General features: G+C 42.4%; 1 protein-coding gene across 2 annotated transcripts in view; it reads right to left on the bottom strand.

The window, feature by feature from the left end:
• The window catches only part of MDN1 (midasin AAA ATPase 1), an 88,755-nt gene that overhangs the window by 14,838 nt on the left and 47,335 nt on the right, over positions 1 to 26,582 (bottom strand). For both annotated transcript variants that reach the window (XM_081905542.1, XM_081905543.1), the window contains exons 59-86: positions 25,549 to 25,716; positions 23,975 to 24,189; positions 23,306 to 23,693; positions 22,414 to 22,523; positions 21,219 to 21,918; positions 20,208 to 20,369; positions 18,978 to 19,251; positions 17,557 to 17,792; positions 16,772 to 16,867; positions 16,417 to 16,511; positions 15,737 to 15,861; positions 14,926 to 15,063; positions 13,998 to 14,107; positions 13,736 to 13,809; positions 12,989 to 13,184; positions 11,722 to 11,878; positions 11,442 to 11,588; positions 10,582 to 10,708; positions 9,619 to 9,724; positions 8,158 to 8,273; positions 7,398 to 7,853; positions 5,175 to 5,404; positions 4,014 to 4,154; positions 2,915 to 3,087; positions 2,545 to 2,706; positions 2,056 to 2,193; positions 1,220 to 1,361; positions 6 to 178 (exon numbers count right to left, since the gene is read on the bottom strand). In XM_081905542.1, coding sequence (XP_081761668.1) covers positions 6 to 178; positions 1,220 to 1,361; positions 2,056 to 2,193; positions 2,545 to 2,706; positions 2,915 to 3,087; positions 4,014 to 4,154; positions 5,175 to 5,404; positions 7,398 to 7,853; positions 8,158 to 8,273; positions 9,619 to 9,724; positions 10,582 to 10,708; positions 11,442 to 11,588; positions 11,722 to 11,878; positions 12,989 to 13,184; positions 13,736 to 13,809; positions 13,998 to 14,107; positions 14,926 to 15,063; positions 15,737 to 15,861; positions 16,417 to 16,511; positions 16,772 to 16,867; positions 17,557 to 17,792; positions 18,978 to 19,251; positions 20,208 to 20,369; positions 21,219 to 21,918; positions 22,414 to 22,523; positions 23,306 to 23,693; positions 23,975 to 24,189; positions 25,549 to 25,716 — 5,355 coding nt within the window. The remainder of the gene's footprint in view (positions 1 to 5; positions 179 to 1,219; positions 1,362 to 2,055; positions 2,194 to 2,544; positions 2,707 to 2,914; positions 3,088 to 4,013; positions 4,155 to 5,174; positions 5,405 to 7,397; positions 7,854 to 8,157; positions 8,274 to 9,618; positions 9,725 to 10,581; positions 10,709 to 11,441; positions 11,589 to 11,721; positions 11,879 to 12,988; positions 13,185 to 13,735; positions 13,810 to 13,997; positions 14,108 to 14,925; positions 15,064 to 15,736; positions 15,862 to 16,416; positions 16,512 to 16,771; positions 16,868 to 17,556; positions 17,793 to 18,977; positions 19,252 to 20,207; positions 20,370 to 21,218; positions 21,919 to 22,413; positions 22,524 to 23,305; positions 23,694 to 23,974; positions 24,190 to 25,548; positions 25,717 to 26,582) is intronic.

Here is a 26,582-nt window from a genome sequence, read left to right as displayed (position 1 = left end):
TTTACCTCATCCATTCCTGGTCCCGTTTCTGTTATATTATCATCCTCATTATCACTCTCATCATCTTCCTCATCATCGTTGTCATCTCCCCAAAGCCTCTCATCCAATTTGTCAGCTTCAGCATCTCCGAGATTTCCCATCTGTTTGTCTAACTCTTCGTCAGATTTGTCGTCTTCTTCTGTATAAGGCAACACAGCTCATTTTGCACCATCCTCTTTATAAGGTACTAGAACTCAGTGCATAAGGGACACATGGCCTTTCACAAACTTTCAAGATGAACCCCACAAGCATGGTGACATTACAGGTTAGCAATGCACACGTTATACTGGCAGGGACTGGACTAGGCTGACAGTCTAAAACCATTCAGCCACTCTGCATCAGAGGACACCTACATGAGTACAGTAAGCCTGCAACTTACGTGCATTTAACTTGCTCACATTCAGCTTCATTCACATGGCAATTATTATTATTATTAATTAAAAAGTGGGCAGAAAGGGGGTGGGTATCCAGGAAAAGAGACTCTGGCAATCCCACCCACCATTGAACCCAATGCATTTTGACTGTATGTGATTTGGGGTTTAGATGCAATCCCCAGAATGTAACCCCTGTGGCAGTTGAGGGCTTACTGTACAAGAAGTGTATCTCCTGAAATTGTTTCAACACATTTGGTGAAACAAGGGAAAAAGCTTAGCAGAAATAAGAATTATGAACATTTGAACAGAATGTATATTCTCGTATATTCTTATTCAGATTTCTCCAAGGGTCTGTCACAGTTTGAAATTAACAGTAATGTCATGAAAACTGTTTGGTAAGGTTCACTAACTGTCTCGCCCAATTGTTCTATCCCACTTAGAATAACACACTACACACAGACATGATATAGCTGGACTTCTGCTGCATTTAGAAATAGTTATAGATGCTTCCAGCTTCCAATTATAGTCATTAATCAGGAAGAGCTCCTAACCACACAAGGATTAATTTAATAAGAGAGCAGCAGCATTACCATTTTCACAAATACTGAACTCTGCCAGATTTTGCCACAGAAGGACATCAAGCTGCTGGAATCACACTTAATGTTAATTCTGCGCAAGTACTTCCATTGAATGTCAATGTTTGCACAAAGATGCCCACAAAAAAAATGTTTAGCATTACCACCTGTATTGGCATATAACAGGACAGACAAGCGAAACCTACAATTGCCATAGTACAAGCCACATACCTTGGTTTTCTTGCTCCCCGTCATAGGTTTTTCCTTCAAAATCATCTGACATTTCAATTGCATTGTCCTCTCCTTCAATACCTGGTTTGGATTCTGGGTCTTCATCCTCCTTTTCTTGACCCTTCTGGTAAGTATCTTCTACCTGGGATATTTAACCAAAGAATATTCCAGCTTTTAATGAAGCATTAGTTTCATCCCCACCATTATCTCAGCAACACAGTTTTATTACTGAATAAAATCTAACTGCTCAACCCCAGCAGGAGGACAGAACTGCTTTAAGAATCCAAGGCATTTTTCTTCTTTTTTAGGAGTAAGCAGCAGATGGCTTGGGGGGGGGGGGGAGAGAGACAATGAAAGTTACTATGAAACCTATTAAACTATATGAAAATAAGAGCAGGGTCCAACCTCCAAGGTCCGTTGGGATGAGAAATTCTGAATTCGGGGGAACTTGGGGCTTTCTTGGCTGACTTTCAGCTAAACTGTAACAATGTCAGTGCAATTCCCTCACCCCTACTCAGCCAGACAATCTTAAACCAGCCTAGGTCCTGAAAAAGGGCATTCCAGGGGAGTGGTGGGACAGGACAAGGAGAGACTTATAGCTATTCCAAAGTCTGTTCAGCTAGGTCAAGTGACCTAGGGCCCAATCCTCAAAACTCAAGCCCATAATTGCCTGCCAACACAGCCAACAGTAGCCCCTCCCAGCCACTCCTGAATAGGGTGTGGAATGGGGTTACTTGCACTGGTGAAATTTACACTGGCTTACTATCGTTAACTTATTTATGAACATATTCATGGCTACTCTGGAGCTGCTGCCTCAAATCCCACTTGGCACGTACCTGATCTTCGCTTTCTATCTTGTCACTCACATCCTTTTTGCCTTCCCCTTCTCCAATGCCACCTCCTTCGTAATCATGGAATTCTGTTCCTCCTTCTCCTCCTGCATCTTCCATTAGCTCTTTTGGTAAACAAAACCCCTAATAATAATAATAACAATAATAAGAAGTTGAAACATTTTGGACAGATTTTAGCACAATTAAGCTTCCAAAGGACAGATTATACACAGACTTGTATCTATCTATCTATCTATCTATCTATCTATCTATCTATCTATCTATCTATCTATCATCTATCTATCTATCTATCTATCTACAGGCACACAAATAAAGTACTATGGAGCCAAAGATAAAGAGCTCATTCAACACACTGACGAACATCTTTGCTTCTGCTGTGGCTTTCTTTAAACAAGCTTTATTCACAACTCCAGATATCTCAGAATTCTATCCCCTTTCCCAAATCCACTGAGAGGGTAAACTAGAATTTCTTACCTTCCGGGCCAGTTCTGTAAATATGTTAGCTAGAACAGAGAGCAATTTCCCAGTGCTCCTATGTGTAGCCAAGGTAACAGTGAGGTAGAAAAGGATGATATTGGAATATTTGTAAAGTATTGGCATTAGACGCACCAGTAAGTGGCAGGATTGATTGAAAAGCTGTGGACAGAAATAAATCCAATGTTCATTAAAAATATAGGGGCTTCCCCGCCCCCACCAAGACAAAACGAGAAGTTTCTAAGTGACCTTACAATTTCCCTCTGCTATTTTGCCTTTTACAGAAAGTCTAGAAATTCACATTCAAAGCCTCCTCCAGCTGGACCAAGCCTCAATGAAGAGCAAGGACATTTTGACAGATGAATTTTACCTTGCACTTGTATTCAGTGTAATCCTCGCCATAGGATTTTAGTCGCTCCAGGAGTTCTGAAATAACCGAAATGATTTTCTGCACATGCAGAGAATTCACATCTGCACAGATGTCTTCATCCAAGAGTTTAGTTAAATGCCCTGCCTTGAGCCTGTCAACCAAGGATTCTTCCCCTTGAGTAAGAAAAGGGAAAAGGGAAAAGACTGAAGACTTAATTCATCCTTAATCAGAAAAGGTTTGGGTAAACATTTTTACCCAATGAAAATGTTGCCTTTGTACAGTAGGCTAGTTTCTACACACACTTCCATCTTTCATCCAGGCAAGAAAAAGGCCGTATCAGAGTTCAAGGGCATATTGAAGCCAGGCAAAAAAATTCAAGGAAAGTATGAAGCAGGGCTGGTGAGGGCCCGGGGAGAGGGTGTGTGGCTGGGAAGGGGTCGTGTTGTAGGCTAAACAGAGAGGCCTGGAGGTGCACATTTGATCCCCATGCCTAAGGTTCCCCACTCCTGCCCTAGAGCACCACGGCATGTTGCAGGATCCAGGAGGAACCAGATGCCCAAGAGAACTGTACTGATTGCCCTTCACAGACAAGGGGCCTTGGCACTATTGCCAGTTCTCTCCACCCTCCAGTGTGGTGTTGTGGCTAGAGTTACTGGGTGACCATGGGTTTGCCACAGTCTTTCAGCCCAACTTACCTCACAAGGCTGATGTGAGGATAATAACGAGAAGGAGGAGAACCATGTGTGCCACCTTGAGCTCCATGGAGCAAAGGTGGGATATAAATGCAATAAATAACAGATTAATAAAATATATCAGAGCATTCAAGAATCCTCTGAATTCCACAAGTCTCTTGCGGGGGGGGGGTGCATTCAGGAAGCAGCGGCTACAGCAAGTACAAATTTCACAATTTCACCGTGGTAATCATATTTAGAACATCCACCTCTGCCCCTAATTTGTCAGGATATATGTTGTGTTCAGTTACACACACACACACACACACACACACACAGAGAGAGAGAGAGAGAGAGAGGGAAAGAGAGAGAATATTTCTGAAAGTATAAAGAGTGCTTCAGAGAAAAGGACAAAAGTTAAGACTCACCATCCTCCTTCTGTGAGGTGTCGTCTTCTTTTACCTTTTTCCTTTCTACCAAACACTGAATTGCACCCAGGATAGCTTGGATTGCAAGCTCTACTTGTTCTGAGTAGAGTTCGACAAATCCATCATCTGACTTTTGGTTCCCTTTGGAAATACAGTAGAAATGTTAGTGGGGGAAACATCCGATTTCGAAAGCAGCAACCACTTTGAGGGTTTTGTTTTGTTTTTGCAATCAAGTGGTGCATAATAAATTTTATGGAATAAACAAATGATACGACACAAACAAATTGCAGTTCTAAGCCACAATAACAAATGAAACTTTAACAAGAAAGACATAATGCTCAAAAACCTGAAATAAGACTAACTATTAACTATTAAGATTTGATATGATGGTTGGGCTTTATAAAACTAGTGTCTCCCCATTGTTAAAACCTGGAGAATTCCCAGTTCCCCGCCTAATTTAAAATTTGATATACTCCATTACTCCAACAAGTATATATGCTTTGCCGCAGTTATCTCACAGAACAAAAGTCTGACATCTGCCTTGAAAGTGGAAGATAGTGCAAATAATATTGCCTCTTAGCCTCTCACCAGCCCTTGGCCCAGAAATGAGACTGAATTTTCAGGCAGTGCTGCTGCTAGGATTTTCCCCAAGTCAAGTCAGGTCAAATCAATGAATCCTTAATCCCCTTGCAATGTTGCCACTGCTATACTTATTCCAGCTCATTTCATAATGCATTAACAAGACTCGGCTAAAGACATGCAGCGGCATGAAAACAAATGTCCAACTTTTAATGAGAAAACAAGCTTTGTAGCATCAGATACTAGGAACAGAGGTCCCAGGAAGTATCCAACAACAACTTGCAAGAAATAAACAAAACACCAACTCCCACCAAAGTACAGCTGCTAGGATTTTGACATGCTACATTAAACAAAACGTTGAACATTATTTTGAATGCTTCAATACTCTCTGTACACTTACATAGGACCGTCTCTTGAACTCTGCAAGACTTGGTTCTCAGTAAGCATGCTTAGGATCCTAACAAAATCATGATCTAATTTTACTGCCCTTAGCCACAGATGCAAATATCCAAAGGAGAAAACAGAATAATACTTAAATCAACTGCTTTATTGGTTGAAAGATTAAAAGGAACATGTCTTTACCATTACAGTGTGAAATTGAACTGAAGAGCTGTGTCTTCCAAATGGCAAAGTCATCCACACTTCTATTAATTTCTCCTTGGATGTACACAAGACTTCTGATTAACGCCATCCGTGTTGAAACTTGATTGGCTTCCATCTCAGGTAGGACAAAGAAAGACTCTATATCTTGCAGTTGGGTTGAAACCTTCAGCAAACATTCTATTCCTGAAGAGCACACTTCAAAGCTTTTCCTGTAAGACAAAAGTAATCACAGCTCACTTTAACGAGCCACCTTTTAGCCTGCACATTTGCTTTTGAGAAAGAGTGGGTCTGGGGTTAACACAAAACATCGCTTCTGTTGGACTTACTGGTAATCAGAAAAACAAGCTAAGACTCAATTGTGATACTAAAAACATAACATCTATGGTTTTACCAGAAGGTTTGGAAGTGTCTTACATGAATGGAAAAGGAAATTCAGCTTGCATAAGGTAGTCCTGCAGATTTCCTTCAGTTTCTTTAGCCTGTACCTCCACCCTTAAAAAATGTTCTATGATACAAAGAGGCACTACACTGTTTAAACCACACACTTTACTGGAAGTTGCAGATTTGTTATTTTTTGATTCTGTACAAGTTGGAGGATGGATGGCGGCTAACAGATTGAGGTTGAATCCTGACAAGACAGAAGTACTATTTTTGGGGAAAGGAGGTGGGCAGGTGTGGAGGACTCCCAGGTCCTGAATGGGGTAACTGTGCCCATGAAGGACCAGGTGCGCAGCTGGGAGTCATTTTGGACTCACGGCTGTCCATGGAGGCACAGGTCAATTCAGTGTCCAGGGCAGCTGTTTACCAGCTCCATCTGGTACGCAGGCTGAGACCCTATCTGCCCACTGTCTCATCAGAGTGGTGCATGCTCTAGTTATCTCTCGCTTGGACTACTGCAATGTGCTCTATGTGGGGTTACCTTTGAAGGTGACCTGGAAATTACAACTAATCCAGAATGCGGCAGCCAGACTGGTGACTGGGGGCGGCTGCCGAGACCATATAACACCGGTCTTGAAAGACCTACATTGGCTCCCAGTATGTTTCCGAGCACAATTCAGTTGGTGCTGATCTTTAAAGCCCTAAACGGCCTCGGTCCAGTATATCTGAAGGAGCGTCTCCACCCCCATCGTTCTGCCTGGACACTGAGGTCCAGCGCCGAGGGCCTTCTGGCAGTTTCCTCACTGCGAGAAGCGAAGTTACAGGGAACCAGGCAGAGGGCCTTCTCGGTAGTGGCACCCACCCTGTGGAACGCCCTCCCACCTGATGTCAAAGAGAAAAACAACTATCAGACTTTTAGAAGACATCTGAAGGCAGCCCTGTTTAGGGAAGCATTAAATTTTTAATAGACTATTGTATTTTAATATTTTGTTGGACACTGCCCAGAGTGGCTGGGTATAAATAATAAATTATTATTATTGTACTATTATAAGTGTTACTTATTGAGCATTTCAGTTAATTCAAATTATATTAAAATACAAATGTAAAAGAAAAGGAGGTTATTGGATTGTTGCTTTTATTTTGATTATGTATTTTGTGGTTTTACCCTGAAACCTCTGGGCATATAAATTCTAATAATAATAATGATGATGATGATGATGATGATGATGATAATAATAATAATAATAATAGGATAACCACTGGAACAAATACAGAAACAAGACATAAGCATTAAGATGGTAGGTGAGAAGAGTCCCTAACTGGCCTAACAGTTGTCTGGGTTTCCAAGAATTATTTAGTCCAATGAAGTTTATTATTTGTTTAGGAATAGCAGTTTATAGACACACATGTCTCTGCAAATTACTAGAATTTCTAAACTCACAGTGGCCTAGTTCATATGCAATGCTGAAGCACAGTTAATGCTTTTGATTATGTCCTCTGAAATGCAAGGGGCGTATCACCCAGTCAAGGAGTGCTAAGCTTCCTCTGTGCACTTCCTCCAAAAGTGCAGGCATAACTCTTCCCCAAGGCACTTAAGCTTAGATACAGCATATGTCTTGATATTCGGCAGTGTAGAGGACTGTTTCGTGCCTCCATGGCTGGGCCACCAACTTCAGCAGCACCAATCATTTATTTGGGATATAATGGGGGCTGACTGCAGGCCCCATTTTGAACAATGCAGTCAATAAAGTCACAGTCTTACATATTAGGGTGCATGAAGGCTGCAGGAGTGAAACTGTTTTCTCCCCATAGTACTTTACTTACCAGGAATGGAAGAGTGTCTCACAAGACAGTTGTCTGATTCTGTCCACATCCGATTTTACTGCCTTAACCTCCAGCAGCATCTCTTTCACGTCTGAAATCAGCTTCTGAAACAACGGGTCGTGCTTTCGCATCTTGCATCCAGCGGGCAGCTGATCTGCAGCTATGGGAGTGGAATATTGTAGCTCTGGAGGGTTAAAACCAGGCATGGACTTCAGAACACAAGGGGAATTCAGTTCAGTTGCTTCAGTCTCTGCCCTGGAAGCATTCAAGGACTGGTCTTTTGGACAGCACTCCATAAACCAGGACAGCTGCTCCAGGACCACCACACACTGCATTGAAAGGTATTGCAGTCTATCGGTCCACTGTTGAACACCGTCTTGAGGAGGAAACGCCACTTCATATTCACAGGCAGGGTTTAACCGGGCATCAATCTCCTGCACGCAGCTCAGAAGGTTCCTGTAGGAAATTTACAAGGTTAAGAGATCTGCTTATAATAATACTATCGGTACACCTCAGTCAGTATATAGTGGATCACGGCAATTTCCAAACGCTGCAGCTTTTGTGGAAAGTTTATTTATTTATCTGGCAATGCCTCTTCCTTGTATGAACAGAGGATAGAGAATGTGGGTAGAAATGTACTGAGGGTTTACGTTTTGCACTATTATTGAAGTATACAGTCTGCCTCTCTCTTTTTTGAGTCAGAATGCTTTCCTTTCTCAAATGAGCTAAAGAAGTACACAGAAAACCAAAGTCCAAATACCTCAGGATAATCCACTGCTCAGTCAAGGCGGTGAGGGAGCTCCTCTGCTTGACAAGCATCTTCATAAGGTGTGCTGTGAATCCTTTGCATCGCTCAACGGTGCCCAGTCCAATTTCCTGCAGTGTGACAATGTAGCACTTTTCACTCCTGTGTAACGGTTGCCATAATAATGTGCCCCCCCCCGCCCCACTGCTACTAGCCAAATCCATGGAACTCTGCCTACGCCTTGACAATGAAAGATGCATGGAAGGCACACAAACTACTGTGCAGCCCCATCTAACATTATGCTTGTTCACTCAAAACTAACTCCCGCTATATTCAAAGGTGCTTATGCCCAGGTAAATGTGCACTGGATTACAGCCTTTGGACAATTTTCAGGCAATTAACATACCCAGAAAACCAGATTTGAAAGCCTATGCATAAAAAGATCAAAATAGCACAAACGTGCTTTGAAAACAAATTCCTATCGCAGCAACTTTAATGACAGTTTTAAGAGCTGTGGATGATCAGGACTGAATGTGCTAAATCAGGGAGGATAGCAGGATCCCCACAACATTCCAGCTGTGGAATGCTCTATCAACCTTTAGCCACATGAAGATGCTACTAAGCACCTAGGCATTTTACTCATAACTGGTGTTTATGTTGTGCTCTCACGCAATGTATTTTTATGTTGTGAACCACCCTGTGAAGGGCGGTATACAAATTGAATAGATAACGATAGCAGCAGCAGCAACAGCAGCAATTCATCTGTTAGTAGGATGTGTCCTTTTTATGCTATGAGGACTAGAGCTGTCAGTAAATGCCTAGGTAGGTGAAATGCTTGTCCTCTGATCAGCTAGTTTATATGCTACCATTTTTATTTTACATCAATGTCACCTCCACTTTCTCCAAGGTTTACAGTGGTACCTCGTTTTTTGAACGTAATTCGCTCTGGAAGACTTCTGAAACATTCAAAAACTGAAAACTCATTGCCAACAGTGAGGTCTCAGGATCTTGCACTCAGCGGAAGCCGCGTGGCATATTCGACTTCCAAGACGTGTTTGAAAACCAAAGCATTTACTTCCAGGTTTACGATGTTCGAAAACCGAAATGTTCATCAAAAGAGACATTCAAAAACCAAGGTATCACTGTATATGAAATTGGAAAGTGAACCTGACACAATCCTACAATTTAGTGACTTGCCAAGGATTTCTGAATATGTCAAGGTTTGCAACTGGGTACATTTGAAAAGAAATATGATACATAAGTGACAAGTCTAGGTAGATTTACTGGTAGTTTACCTCTATTTATCTCCTCAACAACTACAATGTAGGCAGGTATAAACATGACTGAGAAAAAAACTATGTTGATTCGGAATAAAAAGCCAAATGTTTAGATGATGAATGATCCTGTCTTGCCTATTCAAAGCTTTTAAAAGGAGAAGATTTGAAAGAAATCTCTAGTACTGAAGCTAGTGTTTACCTTTGAAGGTGCCAATAATGCTGTCTGAAGCCCACAGTGGCGTGCGAGAGACTGATAGAAGTATTTCTGGCAACCATCCCAGGACGAAGAGATCTCAGAGAGCAACCTGGAAAGCGTAAGACTTTTGTTCATCCGAGACAAAAATAAATAAATAAGCAATTTCAAAGCCTTTCTACGACCACACAAACACAAAACGTGCATCAGTTCGGCTTACCCATGCTTTTAGGCAGTCTTAACCGGCTTTACATTGCCTGCTTAAGGTATCAGTTTGGTAACTGATACTCCCGACGCTGTAATGCGTTTTTACTTAAGGCAATATCCGGATGTTTTTGCTCTGCTGGTTCCAGAAAATATCACGTTACACAATTTGCAAGTCGCTCCTTAAAATGAAAACCGAACGAACCAAGGGCCAAACTAGATTCACCATTTGTCACCTTTGCAGAGCTGATTTTCCTTTGCAGCTGGTGGGAGGGAGGGCTCAAAGATGGAGTATGTATTTGCCCCCCACCCCATGGTCCTGATCAGAATCGGGATCCCCTCTATGTCTGCTGTTTGCAAGGGGAAGAAAGCAGCCACTGGCACAAATGGCGGCTTTCTTCCCACTACTAACAGGAGGGAAGCCACAACTCTTAACAGGGCTAAATGGTTCAAGTCTCCCACACAACAGTTACTTTTCTATTTCTTTAGGTTTTTAGGATAACCTAATTTATTTGCATTGTTGTTGTGCAATGTTATGTGCATTGATTTTTTCGTCCTTATTAGTTCTGATTATTTATAAAGGTTTCTAATAGGTGCATAACAAATATTGTGCATCTGTTATGTTGTGAGCTACTTCGGGCACAATTTCTGTGGAAAAGTGGCACACCAATAAACAGATGAGGTAACGGTACTATTGGATTGAAAAACCCCAATTAGATACTTTTGGAGGTCAAAACTGTAGCTGCGGAAACAGAAAATACATACGTTGCGTCCAGTTTCTGTGTGCAGTTAACCAAGGCTAATGCACTGCTCAAATCCAACGGGTGAAGGAAAAGCAGGTCCTGGGAAGTTTTTGAACGAGACCAAGCAAGGCCTTTGCGATATGACAACCCTGGGAAGATATTTAAAATACATCTAACTTCAATTTTTCTTTTTGAGACTTGAAATAAACAACATGGAAGTTCTTTTTAGTGAGTCCATTCAGTCATGCCTTTTCCTCTCCAACACCTAAGTGATGATGGCTGATACAGATGATTCTGAGAATTTAGCTTTAGTGGTTGAAAGGAGCAAAGAAAACAACCGGCTATAACTAACCAGCAGGAATTGCTTTCAGAGCTAGTGTGAAGACCAGGATTCAGATCCCCACTGGGCCACAAAGCTCACCAGGGGACCTTGGGCCAGGCACTGCCTCTCAGCCTAACCTACACCACAGGGTTCTTCTGAGTATTAAATGAAGAGGGTGGGGGACCACGTATGCCACCTTGAGCTCCTTGGATAGAAAGGTGGGATATAAATGCAATAAATAAATAATGAAAACGTTCTGGACCCTATCCTTTCTGTGTGCATGGCTACAAAGCTGTGCATTAGTGTGTGTGTGTGTGTAGAGCAATACAGTAAAAATTCATTCCACATTTCCAATTAGTATTCATTCTAACCCAATTGTACTACCTACCTCCCAGCTATTATCATTTGGTACACTATACATGTGCCTATGGAGGTAAATCATGGGCAGTGCCAAACACACTCACATGGCATTTTGCTAGTTTGAGGGGTGGGAGTTGGGGTTACTACTGCTTATTTTTTGTTTGTTGTCTCCAAAGAGTAGTAGTTCCAGTTCCTCTTACCTGTATTAGCCAGGTTTTTAAAGAGCTCTGTTAGGGCCCTCTGCTTCTGCACGAGTAAATGTTTGGCCTCGGACTTCTGCTTTTCCTTGTCTGCAGTTGGATTTACAGACATATGCTGCAGCTCAAGGGAAGAGGAAATTATGTCACCTGTAAAAAGGAGGAGCGCAGCAGAAAGCAATCTGTCAATCTATTAATTTCAGCACGTCTACTCAAACCCATCAATTCTTAAGAAAAACAAATTACCTTCCTGTTGAATGTTACACTGTAATAAAAGTGTTACCTGTGAAATTGTCAAGGCTCTCCACCAGATCCAAGAACGAGTTGTTCTTCACTAGAGATGTACAGATCTTCTCCATCCGCTTCGTAAGTTTGGGTAAGCGGCCCTGAAGGGACTCTGGGTGAAAAATGTCTCCCTGGATATCCTCTAAGTGAGCAGCCTGCGGGGGAAACGTTCACAACAGGCAAAAGTCCAGGTGATTGAAATCCTTGTGCTTCTGGTAAGACTTACGGGCCCTATCAGTACCAACTAGCCTAGAGAGTGAAGAATGGGACTTCAAACCTAACGCAGGGTAACCATTGGGCCCTTTGGTCAGCTTCCCAAGGAGTCTGGCTGGTCACTACTGAAGAAGGAAATGCTGGCTTACACGTACCTGTAGTCTTGGCTATAATAACAGCCATATTACTGAGTCACTGGGTACTTACTGTGAGATGACAGAAGTCAGCCACAGAGGGTTATGTCGCATCCTACTAGCCTAGACAGGAAAATTCTACTGCAAACTTGAATGCAGCCACACCCCCTTCCAAGAGCTTCTCCAGTTTCCATTTCACAGAGAAGCTTGAAAGGATGTCCCTGGAAGCCTTGGAGTCCTAACTGATAAGTATAAAAAAAATAAAAAAATAGCAACCAGGACTTTTGTCACCTTTCCAGTTATGCAGATAACAGACAGATGAATAAGGAAGAGAGGCAATGCAGCCATCAGCAGCCTAAGAATGCATGCAGGGCGTGGTCCTCTCACTCATCAGAAAAAGATCCTTCTCAGGAAGTACCCAATGACCAGAAAAGAAAGCAGTCTGCAGAACCCTCTGCAAGAAGGCTGCCTCTATTTTGTAATCTTGGGCTGCCCTGAAGAGAGGGAGAAAAAAAGAAGTGCAAGCTCGGAGGTAGGGGGAAAGTCAAAGCACAGGATGGAGGAGAAAGGACTTCTGCTAGTCTCGGTAAGCAAAATAAACTTGAAAAAGTTAGGGGAGGATACAGCCTACCGATTTGCAAAAGAGTTTTCCTGTCTAGCCTAGTAGGGTGTGATGTAACCCCTCTGGGATTGGCTACTGTGTCCATCAGGGAAAAACACACATTTGGTCACCTCTCAATGAAACACTAGGACGGCACTGAGAACAAAGTTTACGTTCCTGTTTCGCTGTTATCATTTCAAACATTTTGTCATATCACGGTTACAACTAAGAGTGTTCCAATACGCAGAAAGGGAATCCAGCACTCAGGTTAAGAATGTCTACCATTCCATCTGAACGCAAATGAGAACTCCAGGTACCTGAGCAGAATGGGACCTAGCAGTCAGTTTTTTTCTTAATATGTTGTTCAGGCTCTGAATTTTAGTTTCTTGGTTGCCCAATGTCTCTGCTTCCTGCAAAGAAGCAAGTTGCTCTTCTTTTGCTGTTTCCACCAAGGCAGAACGGCAGGGTTCATTGAGAGCAGCTTCAAATTTCTTCATAAACTTGAAAAGTGTCCTAAAACCCAGGAAAAGACAGGGATGAAAACAAGGACCATCAATATGGGTGAGAGCTCAAGCTCCACGGCAACATGGTTAAAGGGGATTTAAAAAGTTAAAAATCCACTTTGAGTGTATGCATATTAAGGTATTCAATGCAGTTATGGCAAAGCAGTATATCCTCAGTCACCACTATGCTATGTGAGTGTCAAAAGAAGATATTTGACACATGCAGGCCAGTCAGACAGATACTTTAACCCAAGCAAAATTTAACTCTATATTGGTAGCTAAGATTCATACTGTCAATGACTGGCTCTGCAATCTCATAGTGGACAGAATCTTGGGACAATGACTCAGGTGTATAATTTCGTTCTCCCACTACTGACTTATTTGCATTTACCCTCCCCTTAACCATTCTCAGCGTGGGGTTTAAGGAAAAAAGTAAGAGGAGAGGAAAGAGGAGAGCAGTCCCCAGAGGACATGTTTCAAGCCCCCCGTCTCTGGGCCGATAACTGATATAATCCTCCTGATGCCCAAATGCCCAATATCTCATCAAAATTTCATACTTACCTATGTGTCTTCTCCACAGACTGTTTTATAGCCCAAAAGCTGACATCATTCCACTTAGAGATTTTTACAAATTCCTGAAAAATATTCAATTCAATAAACTATGATGTTTATTTTAAACAGAATGAAGAATTGCTGAGAGGACATGTGCTTCTGGTTTGAAGAGATGTACTTAAAAAGCAGGGTAGGACCTAGCTATTTATTTGAACTAGCTTTACTTCCAACAACCAGAGAATACTATTACACCAAGAAATCTTGTTCTCACCTTCAATTCTTTTTCTATCGGATGCCGAAGTTCAGTCAGCCTGGTTTGGACACATTCTGAAAACTGCTTATAATAATTGTAGAGATTCCATAATACATTGCACAGCATGTCTGAAAAAGAGAGAATGGGTTTCATACAAAAATGCATCTTCGTCCGCACCTGAGGATTTAGGGATCTTCAAGGACATGGTAGTTCTGACTGAAACAGCATCTCTCTTTTATTAAATCTGTAAAAGTTTCAAGAAGTTGTTTATTTTTTTAATTCTACTGTATTGCTGCCTTGTTGTTTGCTTCCCTAGGTTCCTTTAGGAGGAAGGTCAGGGTAAAAAATTAATAAATTAATAATGAAAATATGTTCAACGCCCCATTCCAATCAAGAGATTCCTTCAGGCAATTTTGCAAGGGGAAGACAAGCAAAGAGGTGTGGAAAAACTTTTAATCTTCCATTCAGTGCTTTGCATAGAATAATCTACTTTGTCTTTTGGCAAGCTACAGGGGAGAATTGGGTTGAATACACCACACTGTAATTTTGCCAGTATCTTTCGGAGAAAACTTTCGATGTAAAATAATAATAACTGGAAAATTTAGCTGAGCTCTATTAAATGTTAGGAATAATAATTCAACTGCGTGCAATAAAGAAAAGAAAGGTAGGCAGAAGGCAGATCTGGATCTGCTGGTAGATCTCCAGCTGATCCACAGTAGACTGGCTTGAGACAAAAACCCTTGGCAAACTGTTTAACAACAGCAACAACAGCAAGCTCTCCTGCTCCCAAAGCAGGCAGCTGAGATCAAGGAAAGCTGAGCACATGCTCAGAGCCACCCTGCTCTCTTTAATTCTGTGTGTGCATGCATTCACCACCCAGCGCTACCTGGTGGAGCTAAAGTACACCCCACAAGTCTGGCGTCTGGCTTTGGCCCATTTCACCTACCATTTCCTTCCACCTGTGGCATCAGCAAGACGTGGCAGTGGAATTCCAGCAGCATCTGAAGCCGTGTGTCAAACTCCCCCAATGTTGACCCTTCTATGAAAGCCTGCAGTGTGCCGAGCAGTGCTTTTAAATTCACATCTATCCATTTCATGAAGTTGGGATTGTAGGGAAGAAAGGGGGGGGGGGAGGACAAGATGGCATCATACTATTCATCTAATGCAATAGTATCTTTACTAACAGTTCACTTCACATTAAAGGAAAAGGTTTTATAGAGTCCACCAGACAGACAATAAAGGCGTACGTCCTGCTCAGATGTGATCTTGCCTACTTCATAAAAGATTTTTTTTTGGCACTGATAACAGGTGCTTGGTCTATACTGGGTTGTTTTCAGCTAGAGTTGCCCACTTGGGACGTTAATCTGGTTTAAAACAAGCCAAGATTTGTGTGCCCTGTTTACAGAACCATGGTTTCTGAAGTCAGCAGCATTGTGGGCTAATGTGGTTTTTCACAGCTCTTGTGAACAGCAACACACAGTTGGACTGCTCAACATTTCAATAATATAGGCAGTTACAAGATTTGCCTGTTAAGTGGCTTGAGAATCAAGATGGAAGAATACTTGATTTCTCCAATATGCTACATATTGAAAGAAGCTTTAAACTTGGCTATTGGACATGTAATAGAGAATTGCGAATGCAGATATAGATCATATACCATTTGTATTTTTATCAGTTTATAGAAATGTGTATCCTTGAGTGTATGCACTTCTAGTAACAGCATGCATTTCTTTTACCACTCTTTTATCAATAGTTACCTTCAGTTTTCTTCTGTGTCTGTTCTTGCCTATATTTCTCAATCATCTGATAGATTGAAAACCAGTGTTTCATTGACTTTTCTGTGTGGTGTTTCCTTGTGTTGTCCAGACTAACAGACCAACAGCTGTCAATGCAAGTGGGGAAAAAAAGACCTATTAATGAACATTAAATCTAGGAGCCCTATCACCACCCACCCAGGCTTGCTTTTAGATCAATGGGTACACGTTTCTTAGAAAGCAGCCCAATTTTTACGACAACTATTTTTACAGTACAGGTAAGGCTGTTATTTTTGCTCTGCACTAACATCAGTTCTGAAATATGAATACTTAAAAACATCTGCATTAGTAAATAATCAGATATGCAAGGAAGTGAATGTAGCACATTTATTTTGCATAAGCTGCTAGGTTATCTATATTTGAAAGAACAGGGATTCTTCTTTGGCTAAGGACTGAAGAAAAATACAAAAAAACCAAACCCACAGGGATCTAGAAGGTAGGAAATAGAAGACATGCTGGAATGTAGCAAGAAGCTGTGTAGACGAATGAAACTCCACATCTCTCCCTTCAATTTCTGAGCTTGCTCCAGATGCTGTGAGCAAACCCCTGATCTGGCTTGTCCCCCCCACCCCGGTCATTTACACTTGAAAATACTCAGCACAAAGGGAACTGACAGTACGTACTTCAGTTCCAGTTTACGCCACTGGATGATCAGCTGAATGACCAAATCCAGATGTTTCCTAAGAGAGACAGCTCGACTAGCATTCTCCTCCCAATCCTAGAAAAGGAAAAGATGCCTTTCAGACAAAAACTGAAATTATACATTTCAACGTTGATAAAAAAAGTTGATTTGCTTGTCCACTATCTACACCTTTAAATTTAAAAATGCAATCACTTTCATTCAACAAATAAGTTTCCTTTATTAGTAAATTTGGTGTTTCCTATACTACTAAAAATCAGGTGTATTACAGAAGTTTCTTAACTTCTTCTCACCTTTCTGGCTACACACAAACAACCACTTGCCCCCTGATTTCTTACCTGGGACTTGGCCAGCAGAATTTCCAAGCCATTCAGGAACTTCGAAAGGGGACTGGAGAGCGGGAAACTACGGATTCTGTCCAGTACAACCAAAAGCTGCAAAATGAAAGACAATCAGTGCTTCTGGCAGTCGCCTTCTAAAGCTTAAAAGTAATCAACAACACAAAGGAACAGAACTTTTAATTTCATATTGCATTGCAAGATCTCATCTCTTCTGCTAATAGCAGATATAACGTTCATCTGTCACATATAGCTGAACATACTAACAAATTTAGGGGATTAGCAGTATGCTTGTCTCTGTGGAAGGTGCTATCCATAAAGGTAAAGGTAAAGGTACCCCTGCCCGTATGGGCCAGTCTTGCCAGACTCTGGGGTTGTGCGCCCATCTCACTTAAGAGGCCAGGGGCCAGCGCTGTCCGGAGACACTTCCGGGTCACATGGCCAGTGTGACATCGCTGCTCTGGAGAGCCAGAGCCGCACACGGAAACGCCGTTTACCTTCCCGCTGGTAAGCGGTCCCTATTTATCTACTTGCACCCGGAGGTGCTTTCGAACTGCTAGGTTGGCAGGCGCTGGGACCGAGCAGCGGGAGCGCACCCCGCCGCAGGGATTCGAACCGCCGACCTTTCGATCGGCAAGTCCTAGGCGCTGAGGCTTTAACCCACAGCGCCACCTGCGTCCCCATACAAAGCCTTAAAATGTAAGGAATCCTAGGTCAAAGCAAATATAAATTGAACTCTGGTTATTTTAGCTACTGCTTCAGTTCCTGAAAGTCTAGACTCTTACCTGGACAAGTGCAGGGTGGTCCGGCCATTCTTGCAATAGTGCTTTCACCTCTTTTGTGAAGTTTTCAAGAACATGTTGACACTGTTGCACTTGCTGAATATTAGGATGGTGATAAAAGTCATACGGCCCTTCGTTTTGCAGGACTAGTTCTGAAGCCCCCTGTTCAAAAAGTGTATTGTGCAGTATCGTGCTAGCTAGAAGTTGGCTGCCATGGAGATTATCGTTCATTTCAGAACCTATGATTTGGCCGTCCAGGAGGCAAGAAGAGAAACAAAGTCATTAAGGCAATAAAGCTTTATTTATCTTTTAAAACAGCACATTGATTAAGACAGTAAAGGATAAGCTCAGAGACAAATGTGTTGTGTCTTAGAGCAACTGTTTTGCACAGCCCAACACTATATAAAGTGATAGCTCACTCCCAAAGCCTCCGTGAGTATCTACTTCTGAGGCACTTAAGACCGGAATGTTTAATTCTAGGAAGAATAACCTAGAATGCCTTTCTACCAAATACCCTCTGCACAGCAAATCAACAAGATCACACAGAAAGTTTCAATAAATGACCACCCACACCCTAGAGGCTGTCCAAGTTCAATTATACAAGGCTTTCTTTTGCTTTATTACTATGTTTTTAGTGTCATTTAGATTCTTGAATAAAGAGCAGAACTAAACACACTACTTTCCCTCAGTGGAAACTCATCATGCTATTTGAAAGTAGGAGATTCCATTTACGCATCACAATAAAATCTCACCTACCCTATAGCCTATAGCCTTCAGTAGTATTCTACACATACAACTAACTCTAACTGAATTATGCTCATTATTTAAGCAGGGAAATGAGAGACCACTCATTTAAGCTACGTTGGCCTTTTAAGGCTCAAGCTAAGTATATCAAACGTGAGTGGGAAAATGGGTTTCTGAATACAAACAACAAAGAAGTCGTGAAGTGGAAGTGGAATCGGAAGCCGCAGAAGCCCTGTCGGAAGTTAAGTTTCCGAAAGAATGTTCGAAAACCGGAACACTCTTCTTCTGGGTGCAACTTCTGGGTTTTGATCGTTCAGGAGCCAAAACATTTGAGAACTAGGCTTTTCGAAAACCAAGGTACAACTGTACATACTTCAACAACCATTAGCGGTAGACACCCAGGATTTTTAAATCACAGCTGCGGTCTTTGAATGATGGTTCCATGGAAGCTTACCTGGGGTTCCTTAACAGCTTGCCCATTATTAATGGCCTCACCCTGCCGTGTTCAGATGGCAGGGCAGCGCTGGGTATGCTGCAGGGAGCACTTTAGCTTATGTAAGAGATAGGAAGGTGCCACACACACTTGTGCAACATATTGGAGGGGGGATTCTATGGCTCCCTCAAAAGGATGGGGCCACTGAAGCACAGCATACTTGAAAGCACAAACAAAAAATCCTTACCAATCAAAGGATAGAAGTGAGCTACCAGCGAAGCACCAGTCTGGTAACAGGAAAGGAATGTATTCAAATGATGCTTCGCCTGATGGGAGGACAGGCTTTGCTGATACCACAAGGACCGAGCAAAGTAAAGGCACAGCTGCTGATGAATCGTCATGACTGTTTTCATTGAGTGATGAGAAAGAAGGGCTTTTTCACAAACTGCTTCCTTTTCTAAACCGTCATTCATTTCCATTTTCCCCTCAAGGCTCGCCTCTGCTGTAATATCTTCAAAATCCTGCAAATGGTATTGAAAGGTGTATTTGGTGACAACTTGCAGCACTGTATTTTAAGATCACCAGCAAAGCTCACCAATTTCAAAGAACACACCTGCATGGAACAAGGCAGGCTGGTAAGAACCGCATGACTGCTTACTATGCAGCTCTTCTGAACATGGGGAACCAGTTGTATGCACCCTCAGGTCGTCTAGCGAGCCAGGCTTTACTAAAGATCCTGTTTCATCTGAGAAGTTGCAGGAACACAACTGGGCTCCCCACACACATCCAGGTAGGAAGCAAAAAAGAGGCCACCTCTCTGTGGCAATAGAGGAACTATACTGTACGTTTTACCATAGCACTGCAGCTGTATTATCTGCTCTGTATTCTATTAGGAATCTTCTTTATGGTGTTAGTAAAAAGAAAGCTTGTATATTTTATAATTATTTGCAACATAATATATTTTATTCCTCTTTCCAAGCCTCTATCTGACTCCTACACTAATATTTTTACTGTTTTCAAAAAAAGAAAACACAAGCAACAGCACTACAACCAAAAGCAAGAAGGACTCAATTTGGTAACTGAAGGCTTATTTCCCCTGCTCTGTTTCATAACACAGTCCCCCCCCCCCCATTTACCATTCAAAGCTCTATAAACACTTTCCTCGGATGTGCAGAGAGCTTTTTCAGTCTTTACACTGTGTATTCTCCCAGCAAGAACAAATAACGTCACAATGGCTCATTGAACACAAAGCGGAAATGTGAACTGGAAATGGAAATGGAAGTTAGGCTACTGGACATACTGACTTCCAGTGAAATTAAAAACATTTTCAGGTTCTGCCCCTATCCCATTTCATCCAATTCCCAGCTGCCACACTATTGATACTTCAGTATTTCTTTCTGAGTATGTAAACTCCTGCACAACCACAAACAGAATAAAGTTCCGTACGCAATTTCTGATTAAAGCAGAAGTTGTTTACCTTCTCATGCAGAGGAAATTTCCTCCTGAACTCTCTCTCTTCCTCCTCCTCTTCACTGAGGCCACTCCCATGGCTCTTGGTTCTGTATCTGTAAAGACTGTTCTTCTGTTCCTCCTCTTCCTGGGCCTGGCGCTCTTGTTCATCCCATTCATTTATAATTACCTAAGAAATAGAATGCAAACAAACAATAGCCCACTCATCTTGAGAAACCCATAAGAGACTTGTGCATATAAAATCCACATGTGTCACACAGTAAACATATGGTGGCATGAGGCCACTTGTATGTTGAAGCCTAGTCAAACAGGCTTTGTTTTCTACTCTGTTTTTGTGGCAAGAAAAAAAGCCCAGAGCTGGAGCCTGTAGGCTTGCTTTTATACTGGTTGCTCTAAAGCTGTGACCCCTCTTTCCAGTGAGCATTAAGCCAGTCACCTTTCTCTCTCCCAAGGGTGTCAAGATTTATTTTTCACAGATAGTTTTTGGAAGAAGTTTTTGCCGCCATTTAGTCTTATTGCCGGGTTTTCTTGATTTATTTATTTTTATCGGTTTTGAAACGCTTTGTGCAACCAGAAAAGCAGTCTATAAACAACTGAGATCCAACCTGCTGCATTTTATCAGAGATAAACAAAGCAAAAATCCACGCACACAATGGGGTTTTTTCTTGGCTCTTTCCCTCCTTGTGGCTCTCAGAATAGCTGCTTGTGAGGATCAAAGGACCTTCTGGAATGGCATTGTGAGGAACCACGGTTGCAGCAGGACAGGGAAACCAGGAGAACTCTGGAGCTGCCTTGCACAAGCAGAAGCATATTTCTACTTGTGGGAGGTATTTCTGGGCTGACGCAAATTAAAAAAATAGAGCAACAGTTCCTAGAGTGGCCTGCTTTCACTTGCCAAATGCATCTACGTAACATTTTAAGTTAAGTTTCCAAAGATGTCCCCTCCTGGCCAGAGCAATAAGGAGAGAATGAAGGTAGAGGCTCAAAAAATGTAGCTGCTTAAATAGCACCACCATACCTGGCACAAATGCCTAAATAGCTGCAGAGATTTGTGGTCCAGTTCTCCCTTGGACAGCACGTGGCAATGGAGAAACAACAAAGCATTCACCAGCAGCTGCTCCTGGGTGAGGCATACCCTCTGCTCCCCATCAGCATCCTCAGAGGAGTATTTCAGAGACAGCCTCTTAAGGCCATGAAGGACGTCCAGAGCGTTCACAGAGCACAAGGCATCCGCGTGGGAAAGGTAACAGGGGAAAGTGGCGCTGACGGAAGGAAACAACAGCAGAGAGGCAACCAGAGTGCCAAGCTTGGCTGGGCAGACAAAACTGCTGAACATCGTCCTATGGACTTCAGAAGCCACAAGCCTTAGGCCATGCTGCATCTGCAAAATGGCAGCTTGCAGTGGGACGATTGCATCAGGGAAGGCGGCATAGTCCTCTGCCAACCGTTTCCTGAACTGATGGTGCGACTGCTGCCAGGCTGCCTCTTCACTGAGGACGTTTTGCACCATCTGGAGAGACTGAGACTTATCCAAATGGAGTAACTGCAGCAGGCGGGTCACGAGATCCTGGACTTTTGAAGTCTGGGCAATGCTGCTGACGTACTGATGAACTTCCTTGTACAATGACTCATACGAAGGAGCCTGTGGTCTATAGGCTTGCTTTTGGCTGAGGCTGGCAATCTGGTCCTTCAGCTTCTGGATTCTTTGGCATAACATCCTGAGAGAGGATAAGTTGCAAAAGGTCAAAGGTCAGGGTCACCCAACGATTATTAGATGAAAGCCGCCTTCAAGAGCAGAACAAATTATTTTGCTGCCATGATGAAATCTAAGTGCCACCCTGACTATTTATATAGCTTCACTTTTCTTTGCCACAAGGAACTCAGGCAACTCTGTATAGGTCTAGGTACACTGGACGAAAGCGAGCTTTTTAAATTGTGTCCAGATGGATGGGGACCAAATGGCAAGAGCCACACACCTGTTCTTGCAATCCACCCACCCCTGCCTCAAATCATTTATCACCCAAACGGCAAACTGAGAGTCAAGAAAACAAGAATATTGTACTTAAGTGCAACTACCCAAGGCTCTGTTACAAGCAGGGATTTCAACCCACAGCCCACTGGACTATTGTGACCATTTACAATTGCCCTTTCAAATTTGGGAACAGGAGGTAAACATTACAACATTCCAAAGCCACAGGGAATCTTGAAGTTACCTAATGTGAGGGTGACTGTGATGGCTGATGGCTTCATCTTCCAGATCTTTCCCTGTGCGTAACTGAGTTGATAGATTGTGTGTCTTCCATTCACATTCTAGATGGTGCAGCTGAAGGTGTCAAAAAACAAAAAACCATGCATGTTTCATTCAAGATAAAACTCTGCCACCACTCCAATTGGGTGGAGGAGGAGCTATTCTTGTGTACTGAGAATTTACAGATCCTTCTGTATGTTGTAAGTCTACAGCAAGGCTGTTACGTCATGACAGGTAAATGGAACCTCAAAGTCTAGAAACAGTGGGCTGTCTCCAACGTTGTCATGTTTGGGCAAGGACTTATGCTTGCATAAATGAATTTGGCCCCCTCCCCACACACCCAAAACTGTTCTTGGCATTCCCAAAGCCCTCTGGAGCAGATTGAGAAGGGGTATAGGTAGAGGGAGGGGAAGTCCTCGCACAAATGGGATGATTTTGTTGGATACACCACCACTACCCCAATTACCTCTGAATACCCATGCATGACTAGTGACCATCACTGTCTAGGGAGCTGATCTCTAGCAATACACAGAAGGGCACAGATTCCTCACCTGTGCTCAATCTGCATATCTGTGTAAATCTTTATTCATCTTGTAGGGTTTTACATGACTATGCAGAGACTCATTTTCTGTTTGGAAAAATAAATAAGATCTTGCACCCGCCCTAGTACTTGTAGTTATGCACCATGTTATCTGAATACTGGGTTGTTTTGTCTCATATGACAGCAAATTTCCAATGCAATCTTACTACATTTGTTCATGTGGCTTGGTATAGTTTAGCAGTCGTCTGAAGATTTGAAATGTCGGTGTAGCCTAAAAATCCCATTAGCCACAAGGCAAGGGAACCCAAGCCCTCACCTCTTCCTCTGCGTACTTGAGCTTGTATTCCCTTTTCACCGCTGGATCATACTGGGTCTGTGGAAGCCACAGCTGGATCTGCAGGAGACCTAGGTTGACCCAGAGACTGCCTCGCCGAGCCGTTTCGGGCAAGTTCTGCAGTCCTCCTTCGTGCCCAAAGAACTGCTGCAAGCAAGTCAGCCAGATGCAGACGATCTGCTCAGGCAATATTTCCCGGGCAGCAGCATCCCTGAGCACTTTGCAAATGTACTGAAACGCCGCTGGGCTCTTGGAGGAAACCTTATTGCAGTTCCGGAGATATTCCTCCTGCTGTTCTGCCGGAACCAGGCCTTTAAGAACTACGAGTTGCCTATGCAACATGACACCTTGGAACCTGGAATCTGTAAACCTGAAAGAAGAAAGAGATGTTCCAAATAAGGATGAAGAAGAGATCTGCAACTGGAAAGTCCCTAGAGCCTAATCAGGCTACTGGATAGGTATCCTCTAGGCCTCTGCTGCCAACATAGAGACAAGAGAACTATCTCTACAGTAGGGTGGGGAGTCCAGCCAACCATCCACCCACCCCATCCTCAGGTGTGCTTCTCTTTTAAGACCAGCTGTTAACTAAGGGTACAAAGCATCTATCTCTCCTGACCCCCCCCCCTCCGGCTTTGTTTCTTAATACAATACCTAAATTCAGCCATGGAAGAAAAGGGCAAGTTGGTCCACAGAACTGTGCTGACTTCCTGAAGCTGCTGTGCTCTCTCCAGCCGCTCTCCCAGTGTGACGTTGGAGGCGGACAGGACAGGGAGGCCGGTCACATCCCACTGGCTCCACTTGCTGCTGCTAGTTAGAATTTCAGAGAGGCACTTGGAGAAAACTGCTCGACTCAAAATACCCACACCCTAAATTAATAAAGATCAAAACATATGTTTATAGCATTGATAAAGGTTTCCACATTTTATTTTATTTTTAAAATGGGCAGGTCACAGACTTGGAAATGTCAGAACATTTGGGGGAACATGTTACCAAAAAACAACATCATCATCATTGAAACATTGGAACCCACTGAAAGTCACTGAAATTTACGTAGTGCACCAGGTTAGGTGGATGCAAAACAGGATTTCCAAACAGGATTTCCATCCCACCCGTATTTAAAATACCGTGCATAAGCACTAAACTAATCCCTACCTTCAGCAATAAGATAATCCCAAAATTTGTAATTTTGCTAAATATATTTCCTAATAAAGTTTATTTAAAAGACAATTCCCCAACTTCTAATGCAGGGTTGTGCTATTTGTCTATCTGTCCTCTACAGTGGGAGAAAAACCTGTCACCCCACCCCCGGCATTCTGATAATCAAAATATTTGATAGGGAGGGGTGAATGTAGCCTCATCTCAACTGTGTTCCTTTATCTCCTGCACTGTCTCTAGTCAATGATTTTCATTGACCACTACAGAAAAATGCAAACAAAAGTGAACATACTGACAGGAACTTTGCTAATTTTGCACAAGTTGTTCAAATATGAAAAGTCCAGCTGGATTTTTGGACAGGGCATAGAAAATGGGTTTAGTTTTTTGTTCAAGTTGTCAGGCTCCTTTTCAAGTTTTGTTTAAAAAGCAAATCTAAGTTCCCCTGAATTTAGCATCTGAAGAATTATCCAGACTGCAGCTTGTCACAAACATCTGCTGCTTAACAGGCAGCTCAAAAGCACTTTAGGAGCATTAACGCTTTATTTCATATTAATGCTGTATTTTAAACCTGCATAAGCTATAAATAGCAGAGCCTTCCTTGGGATCAGTTCTAGTAGCTAATTCACACTCCAAGCAATGGTAGTGAATACTTTCAATCCTCTGAATGAATAGTGAACCCATTCTCTGTGTGACATCAAAATGGCACCATTCATTCACAAGAAGGAACTATAAGAAAGTTTGTAGGAAACTTGATATCTGCAGAAGTACACTCCACCCCCCCAAAAAAAAGATCTCCAGAAAAAATTGTAACTGGGAAAACTGAGTGAAGACTGAGCATGCTCAGTGGACAGAGAAGAATCACAATTAGGAGAGGAAAAAATTAAATGAGGTGATGGAATGGAGTAACCTAAAAGAAAGCATGGCTTTGTGAACAGGAGCACTTGGCAGTACATCGTTTTGTTGAAGGTCTTACACTATTCCGTAAAATAGTTTATCGTATAATAAGTTCCTGCCCTGACAGTAGAGTCTCACCCTAATCCTTTAAAAAATGAAAGTTTCCTCACACAAACCTGAACAGAACAGTCCATGAGAGATTTTGGCATCTTCTTCTCTTCGGCAGACAGCGGCTGCCAGGTCAACCAGCGCTCTGGATTTGTAGTAACGACACTGCTCCAAAACGCTACTAAAGCAGCATTCACCAGTTCTGACCACACGAGAGAAATTTCTTCTGCAGAGACCTAAAAGCGTAGGACAAAAACGCTTTTTTAGTGTTACTTTTCAGGGACCAACCACATCAGCTAGAATTTTCCTTAGCTTTATTATTAAGGACAGGAAGCATTTCCTGAATCAGATTTGAAAGTAAGGTTCTCCCTTGGTCCTAAGAGAGAACTTAAGACAGAAAACACCACCACCAACCACATTGTTCAACTAGTTATAGCTAAGGACCTACTGCAGCATTCTCCGGACAAGCAATAAATGGGAGAGAATAGAGGAAACTGAGCCAGATGCACTGGGAATAGTACACCAAAAGTGATGCAGCCTACATAGGAGCAAGCAAATAGCATGGGGGGAAAGGGAGAAAGAGTACCATAAGAACTTATAGCAGTACAAAGAGTTTAACAATGAATCAAGCAGAAGGAAAGAACTTTCCCACTCCTAAAACTTTGCAAGCAACCACAAGATGCTAGCTGATTCCTGAAGATTGTTTCCAGGACATTGGACAACTGAAACCAGAGATGCTCACCAGGTAGCAAGGTTAAGGAGACAAAGTAAGGGGGGCAAGAGAGGAGAAATGTTGGCTCCTTAATCCACAGCGGATGCTTTTTAGAGGCATCTTACCTACTTTCAATTTTCCCGTTGTTTAGTTCTTGCTAAACACACAGTTTATCCAAAAATAAATATGGGAAGTCAATCAAGGACTTCTGTTTAAATGCCAGGAAGTTAGTCTGTCATTTCCTGCCACCCCCCCAATGTAGCTGCTCCTTTTATTAAGTAACAGTTAAATTTATGTTGATTTGATTTTTTAATTCTTTACATAAATTACTCAAAATATGAATGACAAAAAATAAAATAATGATGATAATAATAAAGTTAAAAGGACCCC

The sequence above is a fragment of the Podarcis melisellensis genome, assembly GCF_964234715.1.
Source record: "Podarcis melisellensis genome assembly, chromosome: 3".
Taxonomy (NCBI): Eukaryota; Metazoa; Chordata; class Lepidosauria; order Squamata; family Lacertidae; genus Podarcis; species Podarcis melisellensis.
This window is presented reverse-complemented; position numbering and strand designations above follow the sequence as displayed.